Source organism: Mirounga leonina, unplaced genomic scaffold (assembly GCF_011800145.1).
Source record: "Mirounga leonina isolate KUSES-001 unplaced genomic scaffold, KU_Mleo_1.0 Mir_127, whole genome shotgun sequence".
Classification (NCBI taxonomy): domain Eukaryota; kingdom Metazoa; phylum Chordata; class Mammalia; order Carnivora; family Phocidae; genus Mirounga; species Mirounga leonina.
The window spans coordinates 14,626,501-14,652,183 of record NW_023270316.1 but is presented as its reverse complement, the minus strand read 5'-3'; the positions used below and the strand labels follow the sequence as shown (position 1 = coordinate 14,652,183).

At 37.0% G+C, this 25,683-nt stretch overlaps 1 protein-coding gene across 3 annotated transcripts in view; it reads right to left on the bottom strand.

Annotated features, from left to right (window-relative positions):
• Positions 1-25,683, bottom strand: part of UGGT2 (UDP-glucose glycoprotein glucosyltransferase 2) — a 177,980-nt gene that overhangs the window by 128,618 nt on the left and 23,679 nt on the right. For 2 of the 3 annotated variants that reach the window (XM_035003168.1, XM_035003170.1), the window contains 6 exons: positions 23,876-24,006; positions 23,283-23,395; positions 12,767-12,941; positions 7,183-7,279; positions 4,228-4,300; positions 1,620-1,720 (listed from right to left, as the gene is read on the bottom strand). In XM_035003168.1, the coding sequence (XP_034859059.1) occupies positions 1,620-1,720; positions 4,228-4,300; positions 7,183-7,279; positions 12,767-12,941; positions 23,283-23,395; positions 23,876-24,006 (690 nt within the window). The remainder of the gene's footprint in view (positions 1-1,619; positions 1,721-4,227; positions 4,301-7,182; positions 7,280-12,766; positions 12,942-23,282; positions 23,396-23,875; positions 24,007-25,683) is intronic. The other variant, XM_035003169.1, reaches the window with a different exon arrangement.

Below are 25,683 nucleotides of genomic sequence, written 5' to 3'. Positions count from 1 at the left end.
ATGGATGAGCACCACAGCGCCCGCCCTCGTGTACCAACTGGTCACTCTACACCACCAGTTAGCTCCCCGTCCTTTGTAAGCTTTTGTGCTAAGATGTTCAGCTCCTTCAATCTTCTCCTTTTAGCTTACAGACTTTATGTTCACCCCATGCCTGGACCCTGTCATCTGAATATGTCACAGTCACTTTAAGCAATCCTTTTAACACCAGTCTCGTTATTCTTGAACTCCATCTTCAACCCCGAAACATACTGACATGTTTTATATTCTCCCTATTCAGGCTCAAAGCTGGAAATCTTCAAGCCATCTTTGACTCCTTTCATCTCCTCAATATTTGCTCAATCCAGCCTTCCTTTCTACGTTGTCTACCAGTGACAGCGTGATCTCTCACCACAGGATTTCAAAGATGTCTTAATGGAGTTCCTGGTTCTGGTTCATTCAAATCTATCTTACATAGTCATCAGCCAGATCCATTAAAACTAAGCTGACTGAGCACGTCCTGTTTATAAGCCTTCAAAAGCACCCCATCACCTCCAATTATCACCTGCAATTATATTTTCTAAATTATGGGTTCCTTGGAGAACATTTTAAAGGAAAAAGTAGAATGGTGTTTGCCTACAACAGTTGGAGAAACTGGAGAGCAGTGGGCAGTGACTGTTAATGGGTATGTTACTTTCCTTTCAGGGTGATGAAAATACTCTAAAATTGACTGTGGTGGCAGTTAAAAAAAACTCAGAAAATATACTAAAACCCATCAGATGGTACATTTTAAAGGGATGAGCTGTAGAGTATGTCAGTTATCTCAATAAGCTGTTAATAGAAAGTTGATGGGAGATGTGATAGAAGTTATGGATTACACAGCAAAATGATGTCCCCATGAATGACTAAAAATTACAAGTAATAAAAAAGAAAATTAAAAATCGAAAAGAACTTACAGTTCAAACTAAATTCTGATCACGAGATATCTGCTTACAGGAGGTCAGCACAAGGCTGTTCTAAGCTAACATTGAAATATGCAATGGTCTATTAAGCTCAAAATTTTAAACAGAAAAAACTAGTATGATTTAGTTCTGTCTTCCTGACTAGTCAGGATTTTTATTCAATGTTATAGATTCCCTGAAATGTGATTTAATACCTGAGATGAACCTACAAGATAAATCAGTGTATACTTTAAAAATGATTAGATAATATCAAAAACTACACTCTGTATAATTTAAACTCTTACAAACATAAAAACATGCTTTGCTTGGTGGATAACCTTTTAATTAAATATCAATTTCTACAAAAATTCACATCAGTAATTATTATCTAGGAAATAAATTTTTTTTTTAAAGATTTTATTTATCCATTTGACAGAGAGATAGAGAGAGAGCACAAGTAGGCAGAGAGGCAGGCAGAGGGAGAGGGAGAAGCAGACTCTCCACTGAGCAGGGAGCCCGACGCGGGGCTCGATCCCAGGACCCCGGGATCATGACCTGAGCCGAAGGCAGCCGCTTAACCGACTGAGCCACCCAGGCGCCCCTATCTATGAAATAATTTATATCGTGTTATATAAAAGCTTATTTATCAGAACAGAGATCAGTTACCAAAATGCTACATTAAAGTAGACCAAAATACTATACCTTGTAGTTCCCAGACTTTCAAAGGCGTCATTTCTTTGTTACTCTCAATCAGGTATTTTTGGAATGCTGTCAGATTATCTCTAAGATCTGAATACCTTTCTCTGCATTAGAATATGAAGTAATGTTAATTATCATCACCTACTACAAGTTATACAAGCAGTATGTTTTTGAAATTAACCCTTTCAAATAATTAGACAAAAACTGTTCACCAAGATCATACATCATGAGGCAACTTTGTCTGCAGAGCTTAAAAATAATGAGAGCTGTGTATGTGCACTTTTTTCAATATATAAAACAAAACAAACCAAAACCTGAAGGGATAGACTCTCGATTGTTAACATGGTAACATTACCTAAAAGGGACCCAAGGGAGAGGGCAGAATTGTTAGCTTTCATGCTCTATACTTTTTTTTTTTTTTTAAGATTTTATTTATTTGACAGAGAGAGACACAGCGAGAGAGGGAACACAAGCAGGGGGAGTGGGAGAGGGAGAAGCAGGCTTCCCACGGAGCAGGGAGCCCAATGCAGGACTTGATCCCAGGACCCTGGGATCATGATCTGAGCCAAAGGCAGATGCTTAACGACTGAGCCACCCAGGCGCCCCTCATGCTCTATACTTTTTAACATTTTATAAATTACAGTATTGCTTTTATAATTTAAAACAAAACTATTTTATAAAGAAAACATGAATGCTTCCTATACACTTTTGCCTGATGTTAAACACATCTAGGTATCTTTTTTGAGAGTGCCAAATAATGTAATAGGAATGACATTTTACTACACATAGGACCTCAACTATGGTTTCTTTCTTCTAACTCTTATGAAATCAAGACATGGTGCCATTTTAGATTTAAATAGGATTCTCTCTTAAAAAAAACTTTACCTCCAACACAACTTACAAAATACATATTTTCAACAGTAAAAAGATTTTAAAAAGTGAAATAAAAAATATACAGAACCATATACACAGAAATGCATTAATCTTATATTTAACAATAAACATAGTGTCAATACCATGCAATTTTATTACAGGGACCATGTTTTAAAAACAAATCAGGACTGACTACAACTCTTCTTACAGTGAAGCGAAAAAGCACCAGAACTTCTCCTTTTATAAAAGGAAATTTACTACGAATTAAATTAACCCCTTTCTCAATTTTTTTTTTTTTTTAAGATTTAATTTATTTACCTGACAGAGTGAGAGAGCACAAGCAGGGGAAGCGGCAGGCAGATGGAGAGGGAGAAGCAGACTCTCCACTGAGCAAGAAGCCCGATGTGGGGCTCGATTCCAGGACCCCGGGATCATGACCCAAGCGGAAGGCAGACGCTTAACGACTGAGCCACCCCAGGTGCCCCTCAAATATTTTAAATCACAGAATATTAAGTTTATAAGAGCTATTGTTGTTTTTCATATTTAACCATAATCTTAACAATTTTCACTGCTGAATTTATGTAACTCAGACAAAAATATATTATTCATATAATATCTCAAAGCAAAGGGTTTTGCCTCAATCGAGTAACTGTGTAAGAACTAATTTTGAGCACTGCCTCTTTTAAAAAACTAATATCCCAGGGCTCCAAAATCTTCTTGTAAGTTGTGCAATTTATTCCAATAAAAAGTTATGTGTAGAAAAGAATTAAGAAAAAAATAGAACTGTGGATTCCAAGATGCTGAGACTGCTGACAATGAAATAAAATGTATTGTTACCTACTAAATAAATACCTTACTTAGAATAAATCTGTTTTATGCATTAACTTCTTAAGGCCACTAGTATGCCACTGGGCCAATATACTTTAGAAATCGAACTCCATCATCTGTATAAATTAGCACAGTCTCCAGAAATGTTCCCTTGCTCTGTAACAATATCTACTCACCAGGAGAACTGACCTTAGTGTCCTTTATAAATACTTAGAATATCAGGCAAAAATTAAAGCTATTAATAAAAACTGGCCTTTACCTTTAATTAATTTTGCCTTTATAATGAAACCGCAAACTTTCCCTTCTTGTAAATAAGGGAAAGCACACAGAAAACAACAACCCCCACTCATAAGTATTCAGAGAGCACTTACCATCCTATTCCTGGTCTTCAATCAGTGATGCAGGAAAAAAAAAGGGGGGGGGGCCACAACTTTAATTTTTGAATGGTTACTTATATATGTAAATGAAATTAAGACCAGATGTTAAAAGGTTTTTAATATGGCACTCCACACACAGAAAATTAAGAAATTAAGGAAATAAATTAATTTAATTAAGAAAATAAATATTTTCTTTTGAGGCACAAAAATTTTGATTATTTCATGCTAATGACCCAAAACTGGCCATGATTTTTCTAATCCAGCAGATCTGTAAGAGATTCTATAATGTTTTTTGACAAAGATAACTTTGATCATTTCCAATTCTTATTTTTCTAATCATACTCATCGTACTGTGAAATTCGTGATTATTTTTCCATTGTGTTTTGCATTAACCATGTATTACTTCTGTAATAAAAAAACCAATTACGGGTATATTTTAAGAACATGAAACACAGGCCAGCATAGCATACTGAGTTCCTTTAAGGACAAACTTAAGAGCACAGCAATACAACTTCATTTCAATTCAGACTCACTTTAGTTTCTGGAAGAGAAATCCTTGAACTTCATTTGTCTCAATCTCACCCTCCACAGTAGTATTGGTCACTGCTGTTTTGAAAACAAAAATATTTTCAGACTGGGAAAGGAACAGGTCATCAAAAATTAGAAGAACACAAACTTAAATTCCTTTTGTTTTACCTTGTTTTTCTTTCACAGACCAGCTCACTGATACACACACATGCACACACTTGTATTTCTGAGTGTGCTCTCTTTTTAAACAGGTTTGGGTTATTAAATATTTAACCAATGCTTTACAGATTATTTCACAGTCGTGTTCTATTTTAGAACCAGAATCATAAACCAAAGTGGTTGCAACAAATCCTTTAGCTCTTAAGCCAGGCAGGAGCTCCAAGCCCTAATTAATATAGGCATGCTTACCTATTTCCAGTGCCCTTAAAGACCATCAGGAAATCTTTAGAAAGACACCAAAACTCATGATCTCAAAGAGTAAGGATACAACATGTTACCATTATTTCCCTTCCCCTTTCCTTCTCCTCTACTCACCAAACAATTATAACATACAGGGTGGCAAACGGTCTATGTGCAGGGTACTTGGGATCACAAGAACTTGTTACGTCTTAGAGCATGGGGCTGCTCTCGGAGTGTGCCTGAGCCCCTCCAGTACGCTCCTCCCCTCTCTCCTGAAGGCCCGCATCCCCTGGACTACAGCTAAACGCCCTGGGTGCTCTGATCCAGTTTTCCTTCTCCTTCCTTTTATTTCTTCATCTGGCCAACATCTACTGGCTGCCTGTTATGCTGTTTCCTGTCAGATATACACCAGGAAGAAGAGAGACAGAAAAGACACAAACTCCACTTGGTAGAAAGGAGAGACACAAATAGACAATTTTAATACAGTGTGTAAACCTTTTATGAAAGAAAGCATAGACTATATGGGATATAGAGAAGAGAAAACCACCCTTGACAGAGCAAAAAGACAGCCAGCCATCTCAGAAGTACTGACAGGAGTTTTAAAAGATGAGTAGGCCTTTGATGAAAGAAAAGGGGGGCAAAGGAGGAAGGTTTCAGGCAGTGGGAACAGCATATGCTAAGGAATAAAAGTACTCTATAGAGGTCATGAAGGCTTAGCATGGAGCCAAACATGGAGGTATCCAGGCAACAGAAAATTATTCTGTATAGTAGTTTAGTGTTGCAGAACCAGCGGGTACAAATGAGAGGCTGAGGGAGAGTGATAAGGCAGAAAGAGGCTGGAGTATGAAAAGCCTTCTTTGCAATGCTACAGTACTAGGATTTATGAGGGGGGTTATGGGGACCCTCTGAGGGATTTTAACCAGTGGAGTCACAAAGTCAGATTTTTATCATAAGGCATTCAACCCGAAAGCACTGTGAAGGACATTGATTCATCTATTTTGGGGGGTAAGGAGGACTGGGGGCACAGAAGGCCAAAGATCAGAGAGAAGGCCAGTTAGAAGTCTGATGTATAGAGGGAAAAAACAACTGAATTAAAGGAGTGGTGACTAGAATGGAGAAAAGATCTATTCCACACATATGTTTAGAGGGTGACAAGAGAATTTAGTGTGTAATGTGTAATACAGATCATTCATGTGATCACCTGACTTTTAAAATTTTTTTATCTGACTTTTTAAAGAAAATTCCACAAGCCCAAGGATAGCTAGAAAATGCCTTCTATTACTATTATGACTATTAATGAGATACTAAGTTATAAAACATTGTAAAGCTACATATAAGCTATATAGAAATACATAAAACATGAATATTACTACCTGCACGATACTTTTCCAGCACCCTAACTGACAGGACTTAACAGTAATACAGATCTTTATTCGAAGCACAATCAGGAGGACTGGCCAGAGCTAGGTCTGTGGTCAGAGCAGGGCCTCCAGGACCAGATCCTGAGTAGATAAAGTTGAAGCAGAAGCCACATCTGAGAGCATATAAAAGAACGAACTAAAAACGCTTAACCAGGGGTGCCTGAGTGGCTCAGTTGGTTGGACATTTGACTCTTGATTTCAGCTCAGGTCATGGTCTCAGGGACCTGGGATTGAGCCCCATGTGAGGCTCCCCGCTCAGCCCAGAGTCTGCTTGAGATTCTCTCCCTCTCCCCCTGCTTGCACATGCACGTGCTCTTTCTCAAATAAATAAATAAAATAAATCTTAAAAAAAACCCCAAAGAACTCTTAACCAAGAATCAGGTATAAATAAATTTTGGATGATCCAGGTAATAAAAGATTTTCATAAGAATCTGAAAACTACTTTAATTTCTTCAGGTGTCCAGAGTCCTTTATCTAGAGCATGCAGTTTAGTGTACAACCAGAGATATGGATTTGTAGATCACAAATCTGATCAAATCTACTTCATCTAAACTAGCAATTCACAGGCCTCTCCCAACCTACTTCAAGGGCAGCATCATCATGCTAACTTCATTATAAATATGTGAGACAAAGCTTCCTAAGACCATGTGTTGCCAATGACTTTCAGACTGAGACACTGACCCCTTAGACGCCCCCTACCCCCACCGCCAGTCCCACCCTCACTCCGCCCCCAGCCCCCGACTGGCTGGGTACCCCCTTAGATACCCCTCTACCCCCAGCCCCACCTCCAGGCCAGGCTGGCTGGCCATATCCGGCTGTCACGATAGCCATGACCAGCCTCATCTACTGCCTCAGCCTGCCTTGCGTAGGTTACTATTTTTTATATGTTGCTGAAAATGGTTGGGAAGCCACCGGATAAAGCAAAACAAGATGCTTTTTCCAATTTTTAAAGAAGTTTTTGAGAGCACTATATTAAATATATTTCTTTCAGATTCATATCAAATTCTAAACTAAGGAGAAACAGGTCTACCCTATCTCCAGCCTCAAATTAACATGTGTAAGACTAGAGTCATTAAATATTTTTGAAAAAGTATATAAGCCTCCAAATTTTTATTCTACTCAAGTACAGAGTAAACTTACTTTTAACTTGGGTATCATCCAAAGCTTTGTATTCTGTACTTTTAATCGCTAGCTCCACACCATAGCCAGATAGGTACATTTTCTGTGAGACTGGTTTCTGTTCCAATACATTTAGATTTTAAAAAAGAGAAAATATTTAGTCATACATCTTTTAAATTCAGTATGTTTGTGTATTAGGACATTAGGGTAAATTTACTAAAATTTTTAAAAATATTTTATTTATTTGTCAGAGAGAGAAAGTGAGCACAAGCAGGGGGAGTGGCAGGTAGAGGGAGAAGCAGGCTCCCCACTGAGCAGGGAGCCCAATGCAGGACTCGATCCCAGGACCCTGAGATCATGACCTGAGCCGAAGGCAGATGCTTAACCGACTGAGCCACCCAGGCGCCCTTACTAATATTGACTTTTTAAAATCACTGTGGAATATTATTATTTGGGGTATATTTATATTCTTTCTAAATAGTATATCAAGGACCCAGAATTTGGTTGACCACCACTTCTTTACTTTCTAAAAGCGTTGTCATGGCTCTAATGTTTTAATTGCTCTTTTACAAAGAAAAAATACCTCATCTTTTTGTGTTATACTATGGTAACTTCCCCATTTCTCCTATGAATTAATTAACAGGCTCCAATACAATCAAGTTTCAATAAAACTGTACTCCTTTCAGTGAACTACACAGGATTTGCTAACCCAGCAAATGCTATTCATTTGCTAGTTATCTAGATATAGGACAACTAGAGTGTTGCCAAAAGCAATACTAAAGAGTAGAGGCAAAAGACACAAAAAAATGCAGTGTCTTGAACACCCTGATTAAATTTTTCCTCACATTTCTCAATGATTAAAATATACCAAATGCCACAAATCAATATCTACTCTCGCAACAAGGAGCAAAAGTTGTCTAAAATGGAGTTGTCTGAAGTACTGATGATCGGTATTTTAATACCTAATTTTCCCCTTTCTGTAAAGGGCAAATACAAAATGTACTTGTAGAGATTACCCCATCAAGGAAGAGAACTCACATTTTTTTCAAAAGGTAAGCAACCTGGATGAATATACATAACATTTTTAGAAGATGTCTAAAGTTCTTTCTAGCTTCCAGATGGAAATTCTTATCAATTTTGCTACAGTCATCATCATTTGGCACATTCTTTCACAGCTTAGGAAACTAGTTTAACCTAGTGCCCAGCAAACTCCCTAGAACATGCTATGCATCTCTCTTACTCAAGTTTGCAAGGGGGCAGTTTTGCAATCCTACACATGATAGAGGAAGAGGTGGAGATCGGAGGGAAGGAGAACCTCAATAGTTTTTTTTTATTTTATTCTCTTATTTCCTAACTCCTCCGCCCCCAACCTTAAAATTAAGTATATGACTAGAGTGACTATTCCTGGGCTGTTCTATTTCCAAATAAGATGATATAAGAATTAGTTTCAGATATGCAAAGAAATATTTAACACTGCTGCCCACATGAAAATGTATAATTTCTCAGGCACATGCTATACTGAAAGATAGCACAAGGGAACTGAGTTGCTTATAATTATGGTCATCTGAAAAAGTTGAAAATATTTTAAAGAATTTTCAATTTCATACAGCTCAATTTAAAAATGCATTTGACTCTCCACCAAAAAGACAATCAGCTGGTAGAGAAGCAACTGAAGCTCCAAGTCTACATATTTTGTTATAGTTCATAAAAGAAATGCAATTTCACATAACCAATTTCCATGATCAATTCTGAGATATTATTAGCTCCTCAGGAATAAAGATATATGTTTATTAAATTCATATTTACTGTCTCCATTTGAAAATGTATTAATATAAAATGTGAACTGTAGTCTAATAAGTTTGGATTTGCAAACCAAAAATGCTCATAGACTAAAGTGGTGAGAAGAATCTTTCTTCATTTTTCTATTTCTTCTCTCCCCATAAAAAGGCATCTGTTCCAAAGGCAGCATAAATATGTCCATTTTATTAGAATTACATGTTGACTAGATTTAAAATATAACTACTTTGAATGTACGATATATCATTCATTAAAATGAAGGCTCTGATTTGATGTGACAAAGTGCCCAGATAGTTGTCTAGTATGATTTCATAGTACATTTAATGGTCACATTCTCCAAAAAATAACCTGGGACACTGACTCTTGACCAATGAGCATAACCCCCTGCAGGGCACATTAGAATCACTTGGGGGACATTTTTTAAAAAGATAAACAATAATTTGATCTCCCATTTCCAGTCCTACTCTAATTGACATAAACACTGTATTAGTTTAAGGTGTATGACAATGATTTGATAGAGACAATATGAAATGATTACCACAGTAAGTTTAGTTAACATCCATACCTCAGTATTTTTTCTTGTGATAAGTACTTTTAAGTTCTATTCTCTTAGCAACTTTCAAATATGTAACATAGTATTATTAAGTATAGTCGCCCCAGAACTTATAACTGGAAGTCTGTACTTTCCAACCACCTTCACCCATCATCACCACCTCCCGTTTTCTAGAGTTTGGTTTTTTTTAGGTTCCACATGTAAGTGACATCATCACAGTATTTGTCTTTCTCTGTCTGATTTATTTCAATTAACATAATGCCATCAAAGGTCCATCCATATTGTCACAAATGGCAAGATCTCTTTCCTTTTAAGGATGGATATTATTCCACTGTATACATACACCACGTTTTCTTTATCCATTCATCCACTGCTGAACACAGGGGCTGTTCCCATGTCTTCATTATGGTAGGTAATGCTGCAACGAACATGGGACCACAGATATCTTTTCAAGTTAGTGTTTTGTTTCCTTTGGATATATACCCAGAAGCAGAAATATAGGATCATATGGTGGTTCTTTTTAAAAATTTTTGAGGAACCTCCATACTGCTTTCCATAGTGGCTGTACCAGTTTGCACTGTCATCAACAATGCAAAAATATTCCCTTTTCTCCACATCCTCTCACACTTGTCTTTTTGATAACAGCAATTCTAACAAGTGTGAGGTGGTATCTCATTGTAGTTTCTATTTATGTTTCCTGGTTAGTGATGCTGAATGCCTTTTCATGTACATGCTGGCCATTTGTATGTCTCCCTTGGAAGAATATCTATTCAGGTCCTTTGCCCATTTTTTTCATCAGACTTTTTTTTTTTTTTTTTTTTACTATTGAGTTGTATGAGGTCCTTATATAGTTCAGATATTAACCCCTTATCAGATATATGATTTACAAATATTTTCTCCCATTCCATACATTTTCGATTTTGTTCATGGTTTCCTTTGCTGTGCAGAGGCTTTTTAGTTTGATGTAGTCCTACTTTATTTTTTTCTTTTATTTTTGATTTTATTGCACTTTATTTTTGCTTTTGTTGCCTTTGCTTTTGGTGTCAAATCCAAAAAATCACTGCCAAGACCATTGTAAAGGGGCTTTTCCTTGGGTTTTCTTCTAGGAGTTTCATGGTTCCATATTTTATGTTTAAATCTTTAATCCAATTCAAGTTAATTTTTGTGACTGTTTTAAGATAGGGGGCTAGTTCCATTTTTTTGCATGTGGTTATCCAGTTTTTCCAGCACCATTTAAATGAACATGCTTGGCTCCCTTGTTGAATATTAGTTGACCATATATGCATGGGTTTATTTCTTGGCTCTCTGTTCACTGATCCATATATTTTTATGCCAATACCACACTGTTTTAATACTACAGCTTTGTAATATAGCTTGAAATCAGGAAGCATGATGCCTCTAGCTTTGTCCTTTGTCAAGATTGCTTTAGATTTTAAAGCTGTTGCAATTAAAATATATTTGTGTAGAACAGACATCTATATTATTGGAACAGAATAGAGTCTAAAAACAATGCCTATATGAAAACTTGGTATATGATGGCTTAGAATAAAGACTTAACTGTTCAATAAATTATGTGGGGACCAATAATTTTCCATATGGAAAAACTAGAATTGTATCTCTACCTTGCAGCATATTCACATACATTCCAGATGAATTAAAAACCAAAACTTAAAAAATAGCATTTTAATTCTCACAAGAAACTACAGATGTCCTTATGTCGTCGTGAAGCGAACCACTAAAGAAAAGTTGGATAAATTTGACGTCACAATTATTACGTGCACTGAACCAAAGATGTCATAAATAGTTTGTTTTAATACCAGAAGACCAGAAATACTATGGAAGATGTTTGCAAAGTATAGAAGAAAAGATTAGTATTCAAAACATATTTTTTAAAATCTGCAGATAAGAAAAGAGAAACCCAAATAATCCAATATAAAAACATGGGTAGGCAATTAGCAAGTATATCTGTGATGCTTTATTATCTTAAACATTAATATACAAATCACTAATATTTCAAAATAAAACACTCTTTCCATGTTGGGAATATAGTGGTAAAATAAGCAAAGTGCAGGGCGCCTGGGTGGCTCAGTCGTTAAGTGTCTGCCTTTGGCTCAGGTCATGGTCCCAGGGTCCTGGGATCGAGCCCCGCATCGGGCTCCCTGCTCCGCTGGAAGCCTGCTTCTCCCTCTCTCACTCCCCCTGCTTGTGTTCCTGCTCTCACTATCTCTGTCAAATAAATAAATAAAATCTTTAAAAAAAAATAAGCAAAGTGCTTCTCTAATGGTCATTCTAGTACATTTGTGTGAGTGTGGTCGCATGGGGTGGGAGGAATGGTGTGGAGGCATGAAAGAAATAAAACTTGAGATACGGCAATGGGTCCTATACGGTCATTAAACCAGAATACTGTAACAAGAGTGTGACAGCAATGAGAGGTTGCAAGAGTGGGAACACACCATATTTGATCAGAAACTTCAATAAAACTGTAGTCAGCTACCTAAGAAATAGTTAACAGCATTCCTATACCATGCTTCACACTTTGAACTAATATATACTATGAGTCTATCAATTAAATTAGATTTCCTCATCATAATACATTTTCATTACAAATAATTGTATTTGTGGGGCACCTGGGCGGCTCAGTCAGTTAAGCGTCTGCCTTGGGCTCAGGTCATGATTCGGGGGTCCTGGGATGGAGCCCCGCATCAGGCTCTCTGCTCAGCAGGGAGCCTGCTTCTCACTTTCCTCCCTGCTCATGCTCTCTCTTGCTATCTCTGCCTTAAATAAAATCTTTAAAAAACTAATAATAATTGTATTTAAAGGGGGTGCCTGGATGGCTCAGTTGGTTAATCATCTGACTCTCCATTTCAGCTCAGGTCATGCTGAGCATGGAGTCTGCTTAAGATTCTCTCTCTCCCTCTGCCTTTACCCCTTTTTGCCCATGCTCACACTCTCTCCTTTCTCTCAAAAAAACAAAAAAAACCAAACTATATTTATGAATCCTAGCAAATATTATACACATATGGTTTTGTTTTTTACCCAAGTTTTAAATCTGTTTCAGATTTAAGAAGGAATCTGGAGAAAGGAGTATCAACAATATACAGAATCCCCATATATTTTTCCACATAAAATTCACATTTGATAGGTGTGTTAATTTAAAAAAATCTTTAATTGTTCAGTTGGAAATTATGTAAAACCTAGTAAGGAAATTATCAAACGTAATTTTTATAGACAAAATAATCTTGGATAAAACCATACCTGAATATAATGCCGAAGAACATACAGAATTTCCCCATTTTGAGCTTTATCAGACAATACTTTGTGAAATTTACTAAATGCTCTGGTACCAATTTCAGCATAGAGTATAGTCACTGGTAAGTTCTCTTTGTTTGTAGGAAATTTATGATCGTCTTTAAACAGATAAGGTCTGGGCCTAAAATGGAAACCAAACACAAACATACATTTATTTATTAAGATTTTAAGTAATCACTACACAAAATGTGGGCTCAACCTAAAATGGAAAGAAAACACAAACATTTATTTATAAAGATTTTAAGTAATCTCTACACAAAATGTGGGGCTCAAACTCACAACCCCAAGATCAAGAGTTGCATGCTCTACTGACTGAGCCAGATGGGCACTGCAAAACACAAACTTTTAAAAGAACTCGAAGAACATATTGAAAACATATCATGACCTTTTATAATTTCTACTTATCAAACAACTTACAGGAAAAAAATACAATATATACACACATATTAACCCATACACATACATACACACACATATGTATATACACACATACATACATATATATACATATACACACATACATATATTTTTTTATATATATGATCACAGAAAAAGAATTTAAACTTCCTGTGGTGAATTTTCATCCTGTGTACAGGTTAACATAGTAATTTCTGTGGGAGAATTAAAAAATGTAAAGACAATATACCTACAAAATAACTTTCCTTACACACAAAACAATATAACATATGAGACAGAACGTAACATTGAAAATTTTATAGCTACATGTCAGTGAGTAAAAATCCACATTTAGTATATGAAATCTGAGGGAATCAATAGAAAATGACTTCTATTCCAGACAGAAATCTGGTTAACCCAAAATTGAATATTACAAATATTTTTTTTATAAGGTAAACTTTCTTTTTTTTATTATTTTTTAAAGATTTTATTTATTTATTAGAGAGCGAGCGAGAGAGAAACAGCATGAGAGAGGAGAGGGTCAGAGGGAGAAGCAGGCTTCCTGCTTTAAATAACATATAATGGCAATATATTTTTCAATGAAAAATTTTTTTTCTTCTATTTGAAAGGTATAATTTTTCATAGCTCACATTTCCTGAAAATGGGTTCCAAATAATTAAAAAACAAAAGCACGCTATCATACAAAGGTTATCAGTACTTAATATGAACAACTCATTGGGGCGCCTGGGTGGCTCAGTTAGTTGGGCGACTGCCTTCGGCTCGGGTCATGATCCTGGAGTCCCGGGATCGAGTCCTGCATCGGGCTCCCTGCTCGGCGGGGAGTCTGCTTCTCCCTCTGACCCTCCTCCCTCTCATGCTCTGTCTCTCATTCTCTCTCTCTCTCAAATAAATAAATAAAATCTTTAAAAAAAAAATATGAACAACTCATGAAATCCTCAAGGATAATCAAAGAAACAGGGAAATCCTATGGTCTGGCCCTATCGTAAACTTTCATACCTTCTTATTTGCTAGGCACTGTGCTAGATTCTTTATACATATCAGTACAGTCTCTTTTCCCAACAATTCCTTTAGATAGTTACTATCATTTAAACTTTTAAGGTTCCTGAGGCTCAGACAAGTTAAATATCCAGGACAAGATCAAACAAAGCCAGGATTTCAACTCCTGTCTATGGAATCCTAAACCCACATCTTTTAACAATTTATACAGGTAGAAAGAAAAACGAGATAATGAAGTTAATTATAACAAAGGTGTTGAGAAATAAATTTTATTTAATGAATTCAGATATCTACAACCTTTTAGTCATTTACTGTCTTTAAATAACAAATATGAAAAAAAGGCGAGAGGGATAGGGACATGAATAACAACACTACAGCATACTCGTGAAAAGACTGTGGGGTTTGAAAGTAGGCAGAATTGGATTCAAGCTCTAGTTCAATTACTTACTAGCTATGTGACTCTGAGCCAGTGATTTGATCTCTCTTGGGCCTATTCCTTTTTCTGTTCAAGAGAAGGTATTCTCACTACCTGGTAGGAGTGTCCTAAAGATTTACCAAAATGACTTGCAAATCGTCTAGCAGAGCATAAAGCACATGCTTGATGCTCAAGAATCATTCTTCTCTCATTCTTGCAAACCTCCCCTTATTTTAACTATTGATCACGAGTACTGTCAAGGAAAAAAGGAATCAAATGTTGGATGGTATATCTCCATTAATGACCAAAGTAGGGAGGGTGCCTGGGTGGCTCAGTCAGTTAAGCGTCTGCCTTCGGCTCAGGTCATGATCCCGGAGTCCCAGGATCAAGTCCCACATCAGGCTCCTTGCTGGGGGTGGGGTAGGGGTCTGCTTCTCCCTCTGCCCCTCACTGCCCCCCCTCAAGTATTTTTTTTTAAAAATGATGAAAGTAGGGGGTATTTATCTATGTAATTATGACTATATATACCTTATTTCCAAAAGGATACACAAGAACTTGATAGCACTGGTTGACTCTGAGGTGAGGAGAAGTTCTAGAAGTCTGGAGTAAAAAAGAATCCTATAATTTGCTGTATGTATGCACTGTATTAATTTTTAATGTTTAAACTTAATGCATTGGGAACATGTCCTTTTGTTGTAAATTAACATAAAATTCATAAAAAAATTAAAGGGACAAATTCTACACTCAGATGAACATACTGAATTGTTAGGTCACTTTCTATTGAATCCCTCAGGTTTCATATACTAGATGTGTATAGGATTCTTTTTTACTTATTGACATAACCATAAAATTTTACAGCATGTTTATATTATAGTCTATCTTATGTTTATTATATTGTTTTGTGTATAAGTTACTTTGTAAGCATATTTTCTTTACATTTTTTAATTCTCCCACAGTAGTTAATTTAACCTGCAGAGTAAGGAAAAAAAATTCTCATCATCAAAATTTAAAATGAAATGGAATCTTTTTATCAAGAAGTAGGATTTTAAATATGAAAAATTCAAAAATAATATTCTATTACTTATTTGAGCTAAGTAGGAACTGATAAAATGGTTTGGTGATAACCATTGTTATTTTATAGAGAAAACATTTCTAGAATATTCATGATAGACTTTCTACAATAAACTATGGTAAATAACATAACTAATTTTTCAGTTTTCTGATATGGCTGGGAAATTGTACATTTATAAATTGTATCTTCTAATACAGAAATTCAAATTTCTATTTTAATTACAGAACAAGGCTTACCAATGAAAATGTTAACTATTACATTTAAAAACTGGCCAAACTACTTTTTTTTTTTTTTTTTTACATTTTATTTATTTGAGAGAGAGAGACACAGTGAGAGCAGGAACACAAGCAGGGGGAGAGAGGGAGAAGCAGGCTGAGCAGGGAGCCTGATGTGGGGCTCGATCACAGGACCCTGGGATCATGACCTCAGCTGAAGGCAGACGCTTAATGACTGAGCCACCCAGGCACCCTGGCTAAATTACTATTGTTCCTGGTTATTGACTTATTTTAAATCAAAATCACTCAAGTGCTCAATACTTCTTACTAACAGAATAATGAAAACTTCCACTAATTACTTGGCTTCAAATGTGTTTTATTTCTGGACGTTAACATGGAATACTGTGTTTATTTCAGGTTTATAAGATTACATGAGTTTAAGCACCTTTACAGTGATTTATGGTTTGGCTGTCATTGTAAGTATGCACACTCACCCACCTTACTTTAATAAATTTCTTTTGAAATTTTACACATTCATCCACTTTTTTTTTTTTTTAAGATTTTGAGAGAGAAGGAGTGTGAGCAGGGAGGGGGATGGCAGCAGTGGGAGAGGGAGAAGCAGACTCCTCACTGAGCAGGGAGCCTGATGTGGGCTCAATCCCAGGACCCTGGGATCATGACCTGAGCCAAAGGCAGATGCTTAACTGACTGAGCCACCCAGGCGCCCCATCATCCACTTTCATTAACATTTAAAGTAAGATAGGATTTTAAAAATATTACTGTCCATGTTTGGATATTTGAAACATGAAACAAACAAGATTTTATCAGCCCCAAGAGTTGAGTTCACGATTAATCTCTTCTGCAACAGGTGAAGAGACAAGAATGTGCAAAACAAGAGAAATAGAATTAGTTGCCATTCTTCATAGGATCCTATTAATAAACACTAAAGAATGCTAAAAGCATACTTCATTTAAAAAGTAAAAAGGAATCGAACCAGATGAAATTATTAAAATCATTTCAGGGGCGCCTGGGTGGCTCAGTCGTTAAGCATCTGCCTTTGGCTCAGGTCATGATCCAGGGTCCTGGGATCGAGCCCCGCATCGGGCTCCCTGCTCCACGGGAAGCCTGCTTCTCCCTCTCCTGCTCCCCCTGCTTGTGTTCCCTCTCTCACTCGGTCTCTGTCAAATAAATAAAATCTTAAAAAAAAAAATCATTTCATTAATTTTAATTGATACCTTGGAACTCAAATGGCACTAAGTCAAATGGATTATTAAAATTACTGATTTTTATCAAATCAGTACTGTAGAAGTACATTTCAGAATTTATACAGGATATCTTACATTTTAATATTGTCTGAAAGAAGATGTTTTCAAATAATTTATTATTGTAATTGGGAAGGCTGCTAATGAAACAATGCTAGTGGATAAATCTTTAAGTGGAAAATAAAAGGAAAAATTACAAGAAAGGGGATAGATTTTCCAGAGACAAAGGTCTCCTGAGTGTAGACCCCCCCAAATTCACGCATAAATATGCAGACTGGCACAACTTCATCTTGATGATGCAAACTTGTGTACTTCTGGGCTGGGAGCAGCCTTACGTGAGGCAGCATGAAGACAGAGACTGCAGCTACCAGGTGCGAGTTCAACAGTTTTGGAACTGGAGTGACATGTGCCACTTTCGGGGTTTCTGTCTGTATTTGGGGAAAGCAGGCACAGAATGTTTCCACTGGGGACAGGGCTTGCGTTTGGGGCCTGTTTACTGTCCCCAGGGAATTTCTCCAGTGACAGCAAAGATCAGGTAGGTATAAACTCTCCTGTACAGGTTTTAAGGGATAACAGACTGACATCCGACTACAGCCCATCTGTCTGACATAGGACATACTCCTCCCCCTGGGACTTATTCACAGTCGGCTGAATCTGGGAGCCTGTGGGCATGGTTGAGGCCAATCCTGCAGATGGAGCTCTTCCTGCTGCTTGGAGTCCTGTTGAGAGTAGCCTTCATTAAAGGCTTTCTGAGACAGCAGCATGGCTGATGAGGAGCACCGTCACAGAAATGCTGAGTTTGGTCAAGAATTTGTCAGGCCCAAGGATGGACTATTGGGAGAGGCCTTCTGCCAGAGCCATTGACTGTTTTGCTGGAGACATCAAGACTATGATAGGCCATTTCTCAGGGTTTGCAGCAAGAGACTTTGAGGGGTATGTTAAGGTCTCCCTCTGGCACAAACAGCAGGTTGCTTACTGCTTGTTATAAGTCCTAGGTTCCCCAAGCTCTGTGTCCCTCAGCTGTGATGCAATCCCAACTGCTCGTGTAGTGTTCTTGTGGGCCCACTTTCATGCCTGGGGAATGTATAGCCATAGGAACTAGTGCCAGCAGGCTAACGCTCACGCTGCTCGTGGCCACGAAGAGTACCGTTCTTTGCTTCTGACCCCAGAGCCTCCTGTCTTGGGCCAGAATCCATGAAACAGTCAAAGGCAAGCTTATTAGCTTGTAGGCAGGACAAAATCAATTCCCCAGCCTGAGAGAAGCTATATATAGCATTTAGGTTAACACATTTTTTTTTTCTTTTTGGGAACTTTAGGCACATAATCCTTGGTTTTATAACCTATGGATATTTGTCCATAGTGGTTGTTTTTTTTTCTTTTGTAAGCAAATAACTTATGTATTTGCATATATATTTACAGTAATATTTTAATTTTTTCCCTCTACAGATGTTCCTCATTCCTAAATTTTCTTCAGTTTTATTTTCTTTCATGTTTTTCAGGTTAGATTTTGTTTTTTTCTTTAAAGAAATTACTGATTAGAACAACAGAAAAGAACAAGTCTATTACCTTTTACATTCATATTATTTTCTTTTCCCTTTGGTTGAGCTGAACACTTGGTTTATTTTTTCCTTTTTTTAAATCATAACACATTTAGGGCATCAAAGCTGTCTTTCTTTTCTATGTGGTATTTTCACCATTCCAATTTCCAAAAAAATATTCCTCAATAGTTTTATTTCCTTGTTGGGGGCGGGGGAGCAAGTAATACTAATTTAGGATGGCGATGACTGCTGTCACTTTCTCCCAAATACATAATACATATGTATTTACATATATAATATCTGTCAAGTTTTAGGGCAGATCCAGAGCACAGATCTTTAAACAGGAGGTAGGGAAGAGACAAATGATTCTACCTTTTTTTGGCTAGAAAGTTCTTGTGTTTGAAGTAGTAAGGGATTAGGTTTTAAGTGGTAAGCAGCTTGACTTCAGACTAAAAGAATGGGCCTAACGCTGTGTACGTTTACAGAAATAACTCAGACTGGCAGATGGGCGGCTGCAATTTATGTCCACAGTGTACAGCCCCAAAGAGTGTGCCTTTACTCTGCCAGTTGGTGGTCTTCCAAGTGGCCGACCAGACGGGCAGGCCACTGGCAACAGTCCGAGAGTCAGCATAAATGTACCAACTTTCACCAAGGGGTCAGAGACTAGTCAGGAATAGGAGCACTGCCTTGAATTTTGTCTGCTGACTGCAGTGACCACATCTGCTTTTGGTGTTACATAGCTGTCGTCGACTGAACAGTAACAGGACCCTGAAGATACCACCAGCTTTAACTTAGCTGAACATAACAGTAACGCAGCCCAGGCATTAAGGGAAACCACTGTGGACTGAGGGCCCCACTGAGCCAGAACTTTACCTGAGGTAGTGGAATAGGGCACAGGGTTTGTCCCAAAGGGTTGCTACCACTTTTCCATGTAAATCGAAGATCATGATAAGGCAAAACAACTATGCACTTGAATATACCATTTTCAATCGACCAGGGACTTGTTGGGTCCCTCTATCTCGTTAGTCACTGAATCCTATTTGACCTATGCCAAAATGTAAAACATCAGATGTTAGAGTCACAAGGCTTCCCTGGGTCAGGCCGTCAGTTTCAGTATGAGCTTAAGAGCCCCCTAGGAGCTGCTTTTTTAAAAAGGACTGTACTTGATGTCCGAGTCACGCAGGTGGCGCTGTTGTACTCGAAACTGCCTGTGGGTAGTCCAGCCGCCACTCAGACTGTAACTAAAGTTGGGATGGGATTCTGGCTCAACTTTCTCCTCCTGAGATTCTATGCTGTTCACCTGGGAACAGATGGTACATGTGTGGCAGTCTCCCCTGAGACTTCATTAGCATTCAGAGCATTCACAGTATAAACAGAAACAGTATCAGTGCCAAACATGATTCAGTCATGGAAGCCAAAATAATAAAACTTCATCGAATTGGTCTAGAGATCATTTTAAACCCTTGCCCATCATGAACACCTTCCAAACCCCATCAGTTGAGTTTGGGTGCCTTTTCCTGTAGGAACATATATCAAGGAGCTGTGACAGGGTTATCAGAAAACTGCTCCCACCCAGCCAGGAGCAGAGAGTACAAAATGGCAGGGGGAGAGAGAGGAGGGCAGTAGGGAAAAGTTTTAAGTGTTGAGTTTTTGTCTTCCTCCAACCATGTGGCCCTTGTTCTTCCTCTTCTGGAAAGCCATGTGTCCGTCAACATCTCACCCTTGTTTCTAAAACTGTCAAGAACTGTTAAAGATCTAAGGTTTGACTTTACCCTACTTACAAAACATTAAGTTAGGTTTTTATCATTTCCTGGTGGTGGGGGTGGGATGGGCAAAATATGGACCTAAATGGATACTACACAAATAGTGGGTGTACGTTGTAGCTGAGGGACACTATACTTGGGGAACCACTGTTTTATAGCAAGCAGTAAACAAGCCTGCTCTTCTTTCCATAGGGAAAAATCACCTCATTCCTCCAGGTTGCCTGATACAAACACAACCCTGAGAAATGTCTCAGGTAAAGAGCAGTCAGGGTCTTCCACTTTCTACTCATCAGACCAAGAACATGCAAGGCTCACAGGGTCCATTGCAGATGGCCTCTCCCAAAAGCTTGATGTTAACCTCTTTTTAATCTTAATTTTATATTTAATACCTAAATATTTAATATTTAAGAAAATTATAAAGCCAGACATCAAAAATTAATTTTAAAAGTCACCAAAATTGTTTTAAAAATGCACTAGGAAAAGAAAAAAAATGCACAAGGGCTGACAATTTCACAGCCTATTAACGCTATAAAGGGGAAAAAAAAGCTATAAAGGAATTGAAGATCTTGCCATTTGTGACAACATGGATGGATCTAGGGGGTGTTGTGTTAAGTGAAATAAGAGAAAGACAAATATATGATTTCACTTATATGTGAAATCGAAAAAGCAAAATAAATGAATAAATTAAAACAACCAGAAACTGATAAATACAGATAACAAACTGGTGGCTCCCAGAGAAGGGAAGGGGATGGGCAAAATAGGTGAAGGGGATTAAGGAGGTACAGACTTCTAGTTATAAAATAAGTCACAGAGATAAAAAAAAGTACAGCATAAGGAATAAAGCCAATAATACTGTAATAATGTTGTGCGGTGACAGAGGATAACCACACTTATCATGGTGAGCACCGGAGAAAGTACAGAATTGTTGAATTACTATGTTGTGCACCTGAAGTGAATATAACGTTGTATATCAACTATACTTAATAAAATAAAAGTTCAATGCAGACACCCTTAAAACACAGCAGAGGTACTTTTCATAGAAGCTTAATGGATCTAAAACTTAAATACAAGTATCAAAACACCCGGTTCAGACTCCTTTGAGAAATAAACTGCTATATTAAAAAAAAAAAAAAAGGAATTGATCATTTCTATGATATACTTTTCTATGACATATATATGTACAAGAACAGAATTTAAAGAAATAACATGGTTGCCTAATTCACTGTATGAAGCTAAAATGATGGTTTTAAAAAGATAGCATTTATAGTTAATAGCTAACCTCATCTATTAAAATAGAAGCATGAATCTTAAAACATAAGCAATCTTAATTTAATAGAAATTAAGATATCCCACACCATAACAAATGCAAAGATGGTACAATATTTTAATATACATTACCATAATACACAGTATGTCCAATGAGAAAAACTTTGTACTCATCTCAATAAATAAATAGATAACTCACTTGATTTTAAAAACATAAAATTACAAAACTTTAACATTTTAAAAGGTATGAACAAAAAAAGGTATGAACAGAAGACATACCATGTCATCTGTTGAGAGACTCAATATAATAAAGATTTAAATTGTTCTTAATCAACAGGTTTAATGTAATTCTAATTAAAATCCTACCAAGGCTTTTTAGGGAGGCAATTTGGCAGGAGAAAAAGGACTCTAATGTTATTTTGAAAGCATCAATAACCGCAAAGAGCTAAAAAAATTTGGAGGAAATAAAGCAGCAATGAAATTGTCCTGTGAGATATCAGAATATATTATAAAACAATAAATACTAAAACAGCATGGCACTGCTACAAGAAACAGTTAATGTACTGGACAGCTATGAAATAGAGCATAACATAAATATAATGAATATATAATCAACTAGTCACCTGAAGGGAAAAAGATCTGACTGGATCCTTACCTTTGATAACAATAACTTACATGGATTAAAAGTTCATGGAAAAATGAAAGGAAAAACTTTAGGAAAGCTACTGGAAAATAATAGTTAAAATCTCTCAGGTTTGGAAAAAGCTGTAAGTATAAAAACACACACATAAAAGAAAATTTGGGCTACATAAAATTAAAGAGGTTTCTGTATATTAAAATTAATATAAAATGCAAGAAAATATTTTAAAAGGTTTACAACAACCAAGAAAGTACTGATATGAATTACTAAGTATATATTATGTTTAATATATAAAGAACTCCTTCAAAATTATAGAAACAACTTTAAAACTTTTTAAAGTATAAATAAATCAGACAGTAAAACATATACTGGTACTAGTAAATTAATAATTTCCTTTTGACTGCCCATCCATATCCATTTGTATTAAATACTTGGAAGAAGTAAAAAAATTTTTAAAAATACATTATAACAAAGCAACTCTGTACTCTGTATTACTGTATTATTATTTTTTTATTCCCAAGTTATACATTCAGTTTATATTTAAAGAGATAGAGTCCAAATAAATGCAGTTTTGTGTGTTTATTTGAAAAAACAATCTAGGATTATATAAAACATATTTAATGTATTTTATGGTATTTTGGTATAATTTATATTCTAAAATCAAAAGCTAATGAGAAAAAATATTGAAAATACTTGTATATTTTAGAAAAGGACTTGAACTACCAACTCAGATAGATTCAATTTTTCAATACAGAGTACATTCTTTAATAAGCAGTATCTTCATTATTAAAAATTTTTATTATAAGAAATTTCTGCTATTTCAACCCTCATCTCTTTTTATAAACCATGTCTTTCACTATAGGCTATCATGAACTTACCTTGAAGTAGCCTTCTTCAGCAGCTTTTTAAGTTCATTAATTTTACAGGTGTGTTTTTTATGGATAACCACAAATGCATCACAGCCATCTGGCGGGGGCTCATCAGCTGCAATCTAAGATTTCAAAGATTATATTTAGCTACAGTAGTTGATAATTACAACATGATCTTTAAAACTCATATATTCCTTTGATTAAAATAACTCATCAACTACTATTAAGCTACTGCTCTAATTAAAGTAAAAAATATCTATACGCAGGCAGAATCAAATACTTGAACAAAATCAACTTTATAGTAGGGACATGCTTCAAAGTCACTGAAAATTGCCATCAAAAAAGAAAAAAAATGCCTTCAAATTAAAATTTTAATTATAGTTAATTTCAATAATCATTTGTTCTCATAATTTCCTTATTCCAAATAACTATAAAATTATATAATGTATTCAATTATAATTGATTAACAATGATAATACAATCAATGACAGGCTATGGAAGCAGGTATAAGTCTATAGGATTTTTTCCCCCAGGGTTTTGTCAGAGCGAGAGCGAGAGCGAGCGCGCGTGCATGCGCACAAGCAAGGGCTACTTCTACATACCTGTTGAAACATCTGAATAGTTGGTGAGTACGCCCTTATAGAGAAAGCAAACTTTAAGAGATTGATATGTAAATTGTCTAAGAATTGTCCAGCTTTCTTCAGGATTAAGTTGTAATGAGAATAAGCTGATTCTAAAAAAAAAAAAAAATTCAAGAGAAAGGATGTTATTTTCATTTTCAACACACTGGCACAACTCTACTGTAAAGCTAACTTAGTATCATCAAATCTGAAGTTTGGTTATGGGTGGTGTTGGAGAAAAATGGAAAATCAAGATCTGGTTTATTAACTTCATTTGGATACTCCAGTGAAGTATACAATCAAGCGACAGGAGTCCAGGTGAAAATAATCCTGCCATTAAAATCTATTTGGAAGATGCCAGCATATCAGATTAATTCACTCAAAGGCTGTGGGGTTATAATACAAGGATAAGATGCAGGGCCTACCTACAATTTAAGAGGAGACTAAGAACAGCACAAAAAAATTAAATATGACTTAATAAATTTTAAATGACACGTATAAATAAATTCCACTCAGATTTAGTACACATAGCCTAGAGCAATTAGTGTGTCCAGAATGCTTTAGGAGACAGAATTTGAAGCAGACCTTAGAGCATACGAGAAATGTCTTCTTGTATACAACAAATAACCTGAACTGCTGTTTCCCTCCTCTAAACCCGTCTGCAAAGGTCCTGAACAACCAAAGAGGATGAATCCTAGAGTGTAAGAACTCCTGGACACCCCTGGGGAGATGGAGATCATGTGGCTGGGAGAAGGACCGCAGAATGGAAGCCAGGAGCTGAAGAGGGCCTGGTGACACTCATGGGGTAAGCGGGGAAAGAACCATCTATTTTTGCCCTTTCCTCTTGTCTGCACCGCCTGGGGTGTAATATCATCTGCACTGTTGCCCCTGTGCCAGCCAGAGGTGGCAGGGCAACAGCACAACAGCTCTGGAGCCAGCTGGCATAGCCCCGTAAGCTGGCCCCATAAGCTGGCATAGGCCCCGTAAGCCTGGCCCCCATAAGCCAGCATGGCCCCTGTAAGCTGGTCCCCGTAAGCTGGCCCCCGGCCATTCTCTGCTCATTTCCTCACTCCTTTACTCCCTGGTACTAAGTTACCAACTGATAGGAGAAACTTCATTAAAAGAGCAGAGCTAAGGTAGACTCAGATCTTTACCTCACCCACAGATCACAGTTCCTGGATGTGAAAAGGGAGGACAAAAGGAATGTGTAACTACAGACACACTCCTGTGGCGGGCCGGGGGGGGGTTGCTGCGTGGAAGGAGAAACTTTGGGGGTACTGGGGGAGACTGGACCGTTTGCTGACTGCTACAGTGTCTACTACTTGTTCAAAAGGTGCTGGGCTCTTGACCCTTGGCTCCTCTCCCTACTACAACCCATTCATTCAGGTGTCATCTGGCCTCTATGGTGCCCTGTGGGAAGCGGGGCTCAGGGAACCAGCACAAGTATGTGGACATGGTGGGTGCTGTTTTTCTTTGAGTAATAAAGTCCTCCATCTCTCATCCAGGGGTTTCAGGTCTTCTGTCAGCATCCATGAAACTAATCTGTTAGCTTGGAAACGGTAAAAATCTGAGATCCTTTACAGTACTTGACAGATCTGACAACAGAGATGGAATGCTGACAGATACACAGATTTTTGGAGGAGAAAAGACCCAGCCTCATGGGTCAACTGAGAGAATTTGAAGGAAGTCCTTATAAATTGATAGTGAATATACTGATAAAATTGTATGGTCAATCAGACAATCAATGGTCCTTCACTTTGTTGCCTATTATTGAAAAGAAAATAAGGAAG